Below are 12,744 nucleotides of genomic sequence, written 5' to 3'. Positions count from 1 at the left end.
TCTTACTGCTGAAGCGTCAGAGAGTATAGGGCATGGTGAATACTCCTAGTTCTGGATTGTGGGAAAGTATATCCTAACCCAGAGGGTCCTGTGTCCAGGGAAGCCGATGAGAAAGCCTTGTGAGAGGCCTTTCAGGTCTGTGTTGATGTGTTCAGCTGGAACTTTATAAATCACTTGGTGATGTGTGTGCTTTAAACTGATGCACTTCAGAAAACAGTTGACAGAAACTTTCCTGTACACTGGTCCTTCTCATCCTGGCATTCCAGCAGCTTTCTCTGACTCGTTGGCTGCAGGGAGCTGTTGATCCCACAGTGTTGAGGCATGAAGGCTTTCAGAGCATGCTGCAGTGCTCACAATGTCAGCAGTGATTTCTGGCTAATGCAGCTTTTTGGTGGTGTCATCTCTCATTATCACATGGGCTTTCCTTGGGCTTTTCCTTGTCTCTCATTCAGAATTTTGACCTTCCTTATTAATTAAACAGTGACTTTCCTGCAGCCAGTGATTGAGTTATTCAGTAATACCTGCCTAAAGCCATCATAATAAAAGACAGAAGTTCTTTTTAATGCAAATGATTTGGTTCCAGATGTTTTGATCACATTAAACGATGGCTCAAATTAACCAGATATTGGATTAAGCAACAGGCTACCTTGGCTGCTTTTTCTAATCATCGTGATTCCTAACATATTTGTTTCCCAGAGCGTGCCCAGTGTAGCCTCCAGTTTTCATGAAATAAAACAACAGAGAGCCAGAAGCTATGCTTGTAAGATGGTGCTCTTACTTGTTTGTGGTGTTGCGGGAAGGAATTTTTCGGGGTTTACAGGAGGCTCTGTGGTCCTGGAGGTGACTTGTTACATACCCTGTCCAAGGCTTTCAGGTGCTACGTTATCCTGTAGGGAATAGATGTGTTAGTGGAAGGGCCTCAGACTTAGAAGGCAGAATCCAAACCAGAATTCACTGGCTTGATCACTCAACTTTGAAAACAATTTCAGCCTTCCAAGAGCAAGTATTTAACCATTTTAATAACTTACCCGGGGATGTGCAGCAGATGTTCCCTCTCCTAGCTGCCTCTTTGAAATCAGGGAGTACTCATCCACATGTTACAGATTTAATCTGAAAAATGCCAAGTAACAGTCTCTGCGCTGTTTATAGAGGTCAGAACAGGGAGTTGCAACAGGATTTTCTGGTGTGAAATCTTACCATTTCTGCCAAAGGTTTATTATTTGGAGCTGAGCAAATGAAGAGTGGATCCACAAACTTGACATGTCTTCCTTTTTTGTTTGTTTTCTTTCCCTGGTTTCTCCATGCAGCTCGGATTGGAAAAATGAAACGGAGGAAGCAAGACGAAGGGCAGGTATGTCCCCTCTGCAGCCGACCTCTGTCAGGATCCGAGGAGGAGATGAGTAGGCATGTGGAACAATGCCTTGCAAAGGTAGAGGCGCAGCAGGATCACCAGCTGCCATTCCCTTCTCCCTACTCCCAGCTTTGTCTGCGGTTGACCTAATGTGGGGCAAAAACTAACATTGCTGAGCTTGCAGGCAATGCTAACTGTCTTTCTAAGATTTGTAGTCACTTCTCTTTGTCTTGGAAGAGGGATTCTTCTGGATTTTTCTGCTGTGTGGCATTAATAACTTTTTTTACTTTATGCACCCTTCTGCTATTACAGAAGTCTAAGTTATAGATTGTAAAGGTGGTGCTATTGAAGTTTATGTAGCCTTTTGTAGGACCTCAAGCTTCCTATGTAGCACAGCAAGAAGAGTTCTTTCTGATCTGTGCCTTTGAAAACATTAGAATTAGTTTTTGTTGCGTTCTTTTGTAACAGACTGGAATTTGTAAATGTTGCATGACCATCTTACTCCAAGAAGTGCATTTAAACTAAACCATTCTCTTGCTGTTTATCCTAAAGACAGCAAGGAGGAAGGACAAACAATCCCCACGGGAGGGAGGCAGTTGTGTCGTAGGGCTTTCTGTTTGTGTTTCTCAGGAAAAGCCCTCAGTAGAGATGATAACAAATTGATTCTTGCTGCTCTGAGAGGTGCATATTGTAAAGAGAGGTGTCTTTGATCAGTATGTCCCAAAAATATCCTACAGGAGAACATTCCTGCTGGGGGTCAAAGGAATCTATGGTTTACATGAGAGGAATTGTACATCCAAGACAGGGGAGTACGTTTTGAAATGAACACCAGCATTGTTATAGGAACCAGAGCTTAAATTTCCACGTGTAAAAATTATGAACCTTGCAACTTGTTTTGATCTTAAGCTTGTCAACTTCTTCCAGCACCTATTTACTTCTAGATTTAGGTCACTGGGAATGGGGGCCGGGAGTAGATGCTGCTGTCCACTCCATACTTAGCTGTCCCGGGAACGGCCCAGCTTTCCTTCTCCATCCCACCATGAGTTGTTTAACCCCGAAGAGCTATTTCGTACATCTCAACACTCTGCCCCTGCTTTACCCTGTGCAGAGAGAAGGTTCATGCATGACTGAGGATGACTCTGTGGACATCGAGAACGAGAACGGGAACCGCTTTGAAGAGTACGAGTGGTGCGGGCAGAAGAGGATACGGGCCACTACCCTCCTGGAGGGAGGATTCCGAGGTGCGCCGCTGTTTTGGGGGCGCTTGTAAATCTTTCTGGTGTGGAAGTTCATAATTACCTGTCTTTAAAGGGAGGGATGTGGGGGTTTGCCTCTCAGAAAGGGAGGAACCATCAGCCTTTGCCAGAATGTGAAGTGTTTTCTGTCTCTCTTGAATGACGAGAGTCAGAATTTGTGCAAACCCTGAACAAAAGCGTGGCGTTTATTTCTTCCTCGAGAAATGTGTCTGAGGAGGGAATGAGTAGGAATGGCTAGATCATTTGGGGAAAATAGCTTTTTGTATCTTACACATAGTAAGAAATACATGGAAATATGTGAAGAGAGGGAAATAGAAATGAAATTGTAAAAATTCCCAGCCTGGAGTGACGAAAGCTGGTGTATCAGCCTCTGGTGATGTATTGGAGGTGACAGCTAAGTCGCTGTAGCACCTGCATAAAATATTAAAGGGCCAGTTGTGCATTTATCACTCCATCCCTTTTAAGGTTGATAAATGAGAATCCAGGAACCTGCTCTGCACCTCCAGCACTACAAGCCCTTAGGGCACTCAGACAAACACATTTTATTTTTCCTTCTTCTTTTACTCCTTCCCCAGTGACGGGGAAATCAGTTACCGAAGGGGGAGTGAGTTATGGCAAAATTTGACCTCTCGTGAGCTTTATTGGTGAATGTAATTTTATCTAGAAACCTGGCCCCTTTCTTACACTAAGCCCTTTGGCCTCAAAGAGGAGGATTTACTAAACTGTTCGTTGGCATGAACCTCAGGCACTCAGAAGAGTCTCTCACAAGCAATCCATGTAGTGCATGCCTAATGAGAGGGGGAATGCTGGCTCCCTTCGTTCAATAAAGAGGATGGGATGTGATCTCTTCCTATATCAGCTTGGATTTTAATTTAAAATATCTCAAGGGGAAAAGCTGCTGCATAAGGGAGTTGGACTTAAAAGCCAGCCATGTGCTCAGATACAACCAGACACTCCTGATCTGCTCTTGCCTTCCTCTGAAATTAAATTGTATCTGGGTTGTAGCAGAGCAGATGATTAGGAACACAGACTTGAGGGAGCAGCTTCTTTGGGTTTTAAAGGACACCCAGGGAAGCTCACACTGTTGCATCCTGTGTCTGTAAGCTAACTTTTTCGTGACTCCATGGAGAGTTGTGTCTGTACATGATTCCAGGTAGAGGCCTGATGAGATCATGCAAGGTCTTGGGCTCTTGTTTGTGTAGCAGAGACACTACAATCCATCGCAGGAAAGCTTGGGATGTCTGTGTGCCTTTATTGTTGTCACTGCTAGTCCAGATTAGAAAAGGCTACTTAGTTCATTTCATCCATTTTTTGTGCATGAGTAGTTTCTTCCCTCACCATACCACCTGAATTTGAGGAGAGCATGATCTTCCCCTTCCTTTGGTGTGGACATCGTGCTGTCTTCACCTTAAATGTTCCCACTTGTTTTTGAGTTAACTCACTGAAATGTGACCTGAACCTTCCATATTGCTTCAGTCATATGGAGACCCTCTTTCATATGAGGCTTCAGATGGACAAAATGTGTGTAATTGATGTGGTTAGGCTGTGTAAATGTAAAGTACTTGCTCTTTGCTGCATTTTCTTCATTATTTTAAGGAATTTTCAAATACGTGACTTTGTGTTCTGTAGATCACCTGCTTTTCTCCACCAGAAGTTAGACAGGTTCCAGCATCAGCCAGTGCTGTAACCTCTGCCAGATGGCTACACATACATGGACAGATAGTTCTGTAGTTCATACTTAGAAATGGCCTTGCTTTCATCAAGAAGTATGGGATCTGTCTCTTCTTTCCTTTTTGAGACCTTCATGACACCTTCAGGAGTTACATGAACAGACCCAGGAAAAGACTGAAAGACCAGGAGAAAAGTAGAGCACAACTACATGCAGTTCTAAAACCCTCCATAATTACCCTGGTGGGAAGGCTCTTGGGTTTGACTGCTTCCCTTTGTGGTGCTGGATAAAAGGTGTCTGTAGATCAGCTCACAAGCACAGGAACATCCCGGTAGCATTTGCAGTGAGGAACATCCTCCCTGTGCAGCTTTTTGTGGCAGAGCCACTGCTGAAGAAGTGGCAGAAGCTCCACCTGAGCTGCTGGCAGGTCCTTAGCACCTGGCCTTCCTCCTCTGGAGCACACCTCTGCTGGCAGCTGAATTCAACAGCTGCCATGCTTCTCTAGAGAAGTGTCCTCTTCCCTAAACAGGGGAACCTTTTTGCCACCAACTTTCTACCTAATATTTTGGGATAACCAGGCAGTGTATGCAGGATACCTACCTACTCTGCACAAAAAGTTGCTGTAAAATTTGGAAGGCCAAAGCAGAGCTGGAGTGATCTCCCATAGGTGGCTGATTGCATTTATTTTTAATCAAATCACACTTTTTCATGCTGTCTTTTGTGGCTCTCATATTGTCTCTGACTGCTGGCATTCAGAGGTCTCCACCACTCAGGCTTGCTGTGTGCACTCTCAGGTAATCTTAAGGTGACTGCCTTTCTTCTTTCTCTGCCAGTGTTGGCTCTTGCCTTATTTTAGGGACAGAATTCTTAATTTACAGCCCTGAAGCCCAGCACAACGTTTTGTAGATGCTTTCTAATGCTTAAAACTGCTTTGTCTGGAGTTGGCAAGGCCCTCGTTAACCCCCGTCACCCGAGGCTTTGCATTTGGCTCTGTTCCCTTTGCTGAGAAGTTGCAGCGATGTGGAAATCAAAGGTCTTTTATAATGCCAGACAGCCCTTGCCAGGCTACAGGGATGTCACCAGTGTCTAAAGAGATGACATGGGGAAATACATAAAACCAGAGGGGAAAATAGATGGCCATGTGTCTCATTAATTTCGGTTTTAATGGTGTGTTGCTCTGAGGAGATGTCACAGCTGGGCAAAGGGGGTGCAGGACTTAACACAGGTCCTGGCTTCTTCTTTTTATCATTTTTGGTTAATGGACAAAGTCACTCTCAACATGAGGAATACTCTCTGCCAATTTTATGAAAGGGCATGACAGATTCCCAGGTGGAGTAAGGTTGAGAGATCTTGGGGTTTTTCTTCTTAAAAACAGAAAGGTCAGGGAAATGAACAGCCCTGTTCAGATTTTCTGGAAGATGGTCTCATACTTAAGAGCAATCACAGGCTAAAACTCTCACTTATATGGTTCCTAGGGTGACACTTTCCTGCTTCCAAAGCACTTGCAGGGAAAACTTGTTCCTCTAACCTGAGGGGCTGTCTTAGAAGACAAAGAATTCTGGCTTCTGTGTTGGTGTTACAACTGCAAACCCCCAGTGAGGTCTAGTGCAGCAGAGCCAAAGCACACCTCCTTGGCTGCCACAGCTTGGCATACCTCGGGCAGCAGGTGGAAAGAACAGGCAGTGGCAGCAAGGAGGAATATGACATAATTGAGAGATGCAGGGATCAGTATATTGCCTCTGAAATTGCTGAGTTTAGTGAAGGCTTTCTGTCAGGAAATATTTGGTACTTCTAACATTCCTCCTGGCTTCTTAAAGCATCTTTTGCTGTCACTTAATTTGCTTACCAAAACTGGAAGAATGCAGGGTATAAATGAAGATTGGCAGAAGTCCTGCTTGAAGTAGGGGGTTTGTAGGAGAGTTCTTGGTTCTGTTTGGGGTGGGTGCAGAAGAATACCAGCACGAAGTACCAAGCTCTATTTAATTTAAGCTTGTACTTCAAAGTGAAAAACTAAACAGATACAGTAATCAAATATCTCCCTGTCTCAGTACAATGTCACAAGACTAAAATTTCTCTTGAAATACCCGAACATTCAGTAACTCTCTCTCCTAAAATCTCTGAATCATCCCTCTCCAAAACTCATTGTTGCAGGGGATTATATCATGCCATCTCTAATGAGTTTCTCTGTTTAGGATGCCAGCAAGGCTTCGCAAGTGAAAGCATCAAGTGGCTTCCTCTCTGATGGATTTTTTTTTTTCTAATGCTCAACATATTTGTAGCAATTCTTCTGTTCCTCTCCAGAATGGATGCACGTTACCCTCAGTGTTTACACTGTAAGGTTATCCCTTTAAAGAATTCCTGAGGGAAGTTCAAAAGGGTTTTTTTTTCTTTGAAAGATTCAGTGTCTCTTTTTGTGTGTATGTCTCTTACTTGAAAGAAGGGAAGGGAGGGGGGGAAGTGGAAAAAAAGTGCTTTATCTGAAAAGAATCACATCAGCTTCACACTGATAGAAGCTGCTGTCATCTCTTAAACGGCTTAGCACAGTCAAAAGGCAAGAGGACTTAAAACAGTGTCTTACACAGGGATCGATGGGTGGAACACATAACTCGTAACTGCAAAAAAAAAAGCAGCACGGGGGGAGAGATAACGGTAATGATTGCATTGAGGGAAGCTTGAGGGAGGCTTGTTCTTTGTAACACAGCTTCAAAGGTGTCTGGACTGGTGCCTAAGCAAACTGTCCTGTGAAGTCGCTGCCTCTGTAGGTCTAGGGAAGGCGGGGGGGGATGCCTGCACCCTTCTGTTTCTTAACAGATGGGACAAAGATTAGTAAATGCCAGGTTAGCAGCTCCCTTCTGCTGCCTCGGATTTGAGGAGAGGATTTTGTCACTGGGTCTCTCGCCGTCCGTTCCGGGAAGGCAGCTTGTCCAGGAGAGGGGAAGGAGGCGAGGGGCGGTTGGGGAGCTGAGGTGGGGGGTGGGATGTCAGTTTATCGATCGCACCTCAGTCAGGAGAGCTGCGGGCGCAGTGCTCTGAGCACGAGCGGCAGCGTGCTTAATGTGATTGAAAGGCAGTTAAAATGGCGGTGACCTTTTCAGGGGGAATTAGATTGCCTGCCAAGAGTGGTTAGAGGGAGTGATAACGCCAGCTTGAGGAAGCTGTCCAGTCTGCTTCAAAGGGAGAGAGACAGGGAAAGCAAGCTGGCAGCAAGTACCATTTAAAGCACGAACCGCGTGGTCTGATAGAACAGAGATTGCTGTCCTCTTTAGATATGAAAGAATTGAAGAATTCTAGCTAAGTTCTCTCCACCTGCCCCATCCTCCTCTTCTCCCCTCCAGCTCCCCACCAAAAAGCCGCCTTCTGGGTGCAGTAGCAAGCCAGTCACCGCTGCTCTTCTGGGTTTCTTTCCCTTCAGCAGATCAGTTGCATCAAAAATAACACAGAAGAGAGAAAGACTTTGAAAATGTTAAAATGGCAAGCAGGGCATTTTCAGGGAAGGATACTGTCTGAGAAAGATCAACATGACAAGGATCTGTCTGATAGATTGTGATACTCTTGAAGAAGGAGAAACACACGGGGATTACTTAACTCTGAAGTTTCTCTTTATTTCTCTGATATTTCTCTTTATTTCTCCGTGCTGCCCTCCTCCCAAGCTAGCAAGGGGCTTGTATCTTTTTGGTAATGTCTTACCAAGGGAAAAGAACAGCACGACTTAGCATAGAGAGACTTGGTAAAGCCTTATAAGCTGTAATGAACTACAGTTATCCTTGGGTGCCCATTCGCACCTGGATCTCATGTCATGTACAATTAAGGCAGCTGCCTGGAAAGTGGGACTGTATTAAAATGTCTAAAAGTTTCCAGCAAACGGTTGCAGTCCCACTGTTGGCTTTCTATAGCCAGAGAATCAAGATGTGCTTCATCAGCAAGTGGTGTAGGCCAACCTTCATCCACTGTGGGTTAGTTGTCCAAGAAAGAGCTTAGGGGCAATGGCTATATGCTCCTCCAGTTTTTCTCCTTCTAAATCCATGCAGCATTAGAAGCATGCTCTCAAGTATGAAGTCCTGGCATCAGATTCTAAGTAGATACTTTTCAGTTCAGCAGCAGGTGTTTGTGAACACAGTGACTTCTTGTGTCAGGTAACTGGCTGGCAGAAAGCTCTGTACAGAGCAGGAAAACTCAGTTGCGCTTCCCTGTGCAATTTCATGAACACAGAACTCTAACACAAAACTCCTAAAACCTGTGTTTGACGTGTATGTGGAAACTGAACCATGTAGAAGCGTTTTCTCTAATGTTGTAATGATAGTAGCAAAGCTGGCAACAGACGTGAAAAGTCTTGTTCTAGAATCTCAGCTAGTAGCCAGCTGTGCCCTCTTTTTCAGATAAAATATAATGAGACGTGCAGGAAAGCTTCAGGAGGCAAGGAGACTTTTTCCTTTTTTCCATGCCAGGAGGTTTAGGCTACATTTAAGGTTATACCAGTAAGAGGGTATAAACTGATCTACTCAAATGCAGCAAAAGCATTTGAACTGTACAGTAAAAGTGTGACTTCTCCTAAGAGACTCTGTGGGAAATGGAATATGTCACTGGCATATTTAGGCCTTTTGGAAGAGTAGTCTAGTAACTAGAATCATCTTCCCTATTTCTGCGTACTTGAGCCAGAATTCATTCATTTTACCCTGGCAGGCTAAAGCAAACTTCAACTTGGATGCCAGAGCAGTCTGTGGTAAGAGTATAGGGAATCTTTGCTGTAATGAAATTCTATATCTCCTCCCACTTAGCAAGAGCTCAGTTCAGTCCCTTTCTCTGCCACATTTCCAGTGTCAGCATCCCTCTCTGAGGTGAACGCATCTATACATCTGAGCATCCTTCCCAGCCTCTCCAGCCTGGTATTTTAGCCTTCCTATATTTAGGTTTTTACTTTCCTCTGGTCACTTCTACCTGCTGTAAACTTCCAAGAGGGCAAGATGTATAAATTTCGTGTTTCTCAAGTGCTTATTCTATGCCTTATACTCCCTTTAGAGGGCTGCTTGAGTCCCAGAGCACTAGTATGCCTTACCTCAGCCCTTGTGTAAAACGATGGTAATCCCTCTGTTGCTGAAGGACAGTACTTCGGACTGGTGTGACAGAGTAGCCCAACTGCTCCTTAATGTTTATACCTCTCTCCTTTGAGAGAAAGTACTTGTCCATTAGGTAATACTTGACATAAAAATGCTAACAGGTCTGTTTGCTTAGTGTTAGATACAATAATTGGACGGGCTGTACCCGATTCTTTATCCATAGTTTGTGTCCGCATATAGAATTTGAAGGATTCTGTGGTTAATAAATGTCTCTTGGGTATTGTCCTGTATATTAATACTAGAAGTTGACTCTAGTGAGCAGGAAAAACAGATTAGAATAGTATGTGATTTAAAAAAGAAAAAAAATCCTACCTTACATACACAAGCCGGCATGACCCACCATGTAATTGGTGCTCAGTGTCATGTGTTTAAAGTTTATATAATGCTTCGAGGAACAGCGTTTTCTTCACTGTGGAACACAAAGTAATTAGTGGGACTTGGCAAAGTAAAAATCATTTTAACTGGAAAAAAAGAAATAGGTGCGTACAGCTGTTAAAATTTCTCGTTGATTTATATTTTTGTTAACTTAATTGCTTGCAAAAATGTAAGAATCTAATTTTTATGCTCAAACTGCCAGAATGCATTAGCTGAAAGGAGCACAATCAACTAAACCTTGCTGATTGATTTATGTAACACCAGCAGCCACTCTAACCAGGGAAAGATCTTCTATGGGAAGAAGGAGAATTCTCTCCATTTCACAGTATTACGTATCGTATTTGGGGGATGAGCAGGGATGTCTGTCACCCACTTCCTAGACGAAGAAGGTTAAAAAGAAAAACTAAATGTAGCTGTAACACCATGAAAATTGGCAGAGGGAGTAAGGGAGCAGCCAGAGCACCTGAAAGTACTCAATTTTTTGAAATAAACTGGGTTTCAAGTTGACGGCATCTCTTTAAACTTCAGTTTTACTAGATCTCGGACAGCAGTTGCTCTGCAATCCAGTTTTCTAGTGGTCTGTCTGCTGTGGTTTTGAAAATCCCAGGCTTTTAGACAGTAATCTGATAATTTTTTAATTTCTTTTCCCAAGTGCCTGCAGTTTTGCTAGAACTGCAGCCTGCTTCTTGGACGCTCAGGTCAAACTTCAGCCTTAAGCACACAATGGTTGATTGACGCGATTTTAATAGCGTTTTAGAATACAGTTGTTAAGTCAGGGGCAGTGAGATGTTTCTGAAGCAGAAAGGGAGCACAGGTCTCAGTGGCTCTGAGCAGCTCCTGTCTCCGCGCGTCGTCTCTTACACGCGGCGGTGAAACGCATTATCGAGTAGTGCCCGGAAAGTGGCTAACTGCGTTTGACACACGCCAACTCCCTGCCTCCACACTGGATAATTGCATTGTCAACTGTTCAGCAAAGTGGCAGGTGACACTGCAGCCGGATTGATTGTCCTACTATGGAGGCTCCCAAGACTGTCAGCCACCCAATCGATAGAGTTTACACAAGACACTGTGACTGCATCTGTAACTAATTTCAGTTCGAACCTCGCAAGATGCGGCTGTCCCTGTTTCCTGGCCTCTCTTCTTTGCTTGCATCTTCTCCCTGGACGAGGAAGTTGTTTTTCCACTGAAAGCCTGGTTTTATTTCTTGTTTTGGAGCTGGAAGTGAAGAAATCAATGGTGTGTTTTGTGGTTTCAGAGTTGAGGGCATTACAGCACATGGCTAACTAGCAGCTCCAGTTTTGCAATCAATAGGCTGATCAATTGATTAAATTAGCACTGATTTTTCTTTCTTCTTTCCAACCTAGAAAAGAATTAGTTTGGGGGAAAGAGCACATGTGTTTGGCCTGTGAAATTTAGCCCTTGGTTTCTCCAGTCCTTGGTCGCCTTTCCCCCATGAATACAATCTCTGTGCTCATCATTATTTAAAGCAAACTGCATCGAGCCCCACCACTGGCAGTGGCCCGATGTAAGCCAGGGTGTCACTTTCAGCTGTTCACCAGCCCTGCTGCTTCATGCTCGGCTGCCTTAGAAAAGTCATCCTCCAAGCTCTGCTGTGCTGTTTTATTATTGGCAAAGCTGCGACATTCCTGTGATCCCTGTCAGTGGTGCTTATTGATCCAGTGATGTGAATCTGCTTAGTGATTCAAGATTACTTTAATTCTCCCTCTTCCTTTTTTGTTTGTTTCCACCCTCTCCCCAGGGGAACAAAAGCTTTCAGATCCACCTTTCCCTGACTGTGGAAAACGAGCTGTAGCTGCAGAGACCATGGCTGTTGCTGCTGCTTTTGTACTTCAGCTCCAGGTTTTGAAGAGCAGCCTGTGAGATAAACCTGGGGCTGTTCTCACCTTAGTGCATCAGGCCAGCATGAGGCTCTAGGAGACAGCCAGAAGTGGCCACACCAGATCAGACCTTTGCTCTGAGTGCTGTTTTCTGTCTGCAGCCATGATCTGTACCTGATGGGTTACAAGAGCCATAAAAGACATCACTGGAATACTCCTCAGTTGTGCAAGGGGTGGGGAAGCCTCTTCTCTGAGCCTTGCAGCAGCTGGCTCTTACCCTGTACAGCAGGGCTTGCCTGCCCTTTGTTCAGCAGGCTGCTGCAAAATTATTTTAGTGGTCGTAAAATTATATGGCCCCTTTCTTTAAAGGCAGCTGTTTCTGTGATCTGTTAGCAAAGATCATTGTAAGCATCCACACCAGTAAGCAGTCAGGTCTCTAGCAGCCCATTTGTGCCTCTGTGAGAGCTAATAGATGGCATCAGATGGATGCAGCTGCTGTTTCAGGTGTGTGCTGTAACGACACATTTGGGTGTCAGTTTTCCAGGTAAATCACTGGTTTGCTTTAAATGGATCTGGCTCTAGAGAGATAAAACCCTCGTCTTGTAAGCAGCTTTTCTTGGCCTCTGAATGTAATTTTTGTCAGCAGCAGCCTGGGAATGTCACCAGAACTATTCTGTCCCTGTTTGTGCTAGGAAAACGTGGGGGAACAATTTCACGGTCCAAAAACAAGGCTGGGGAGGTATTACAGACCTGTAGAAAGGCCTCTGTTCAACATGGCCTCATCTCTGCCTTCCTCTTGTTTTCAAGAATTTTTGATGGCTTTCTCTTTCTTCCCAAATGCCTGTTACAATAAAACAGCATCCAGGCCACCTTGTCCTCTTAGCAGTAGTTTGGGATACTTCAGCAGATGATGAAATAAACCCAGTTTAGAGCCATTCTCGGGAAGTATGTGAGGCCTGGCCGTGAGTCTGCATAAACTACTTTTATTGCCTTCATTGTTTTTACTCTCCAAGAAGCCAACGAGTGACATTTCGGTAAGAAAAGAGAGTGAACGTGCTGGAAAGGGAGGTTGTACAGAAGGGGGTCACTGCAAGGAGTGTAATTAGCAAAGGCTACAGTTCTGGAGATTTATGGGAGGATT

At 44.3% G+C, this 12,744-nt stretch overlaps 1 protein-coding gene across 10 annotated transcripts in view; it reads left to right on the top strand.

Annotated features, from left to right (window-relative positions):
- RNF220 (ring finger protein 220) overlaps positions 1 to 12,744 on the top strand; it is a 218,860-nt gene that overhangs the window by 168,085 nt on the left and 38,031 nt on the right. For 7 of the 10 annotated variants that reach the window (XM_064665403.1, XM_064665408.1, XM_064665404.1 and 4 more), the window contains 2 exons: positions 1,308 to 1,429; positions 2,460 to 2,592. In XM_064665403.1, coding sequence (XP_064521473.1) covers positions 1,308 to 1,429; positions 2,460 to 2,592 — 255 coding nt within the window. The remainder of the gene's footprint in view (positions 1 to 1,307; positions 1,430 to 2,459; positions 2,593 to 12,744) is intronic. The other 3 variants (XM_064665409.1, XM_064665411.1, XM_064665412.1) reach the window with 1 other exon arrangement.

Source organism: Pseudopipra pipra, chromosome 9, assembly GCF_036250125.1.
Source record: "Pseudopipra pipra isolate bDixPip1 chromosome 9, bDixPip1.hap1, whole genome shotgun sequence".
Taxonomy (NCBI): Eukaryota; Metazoa; Chordata; class Aves; order Passeriformes; family Pipridae; genus Pseudopipra; species Pseudopipra pipra.
This window is presented reverse-complemented; position numbering and strand designations above follow the sequence as displayed.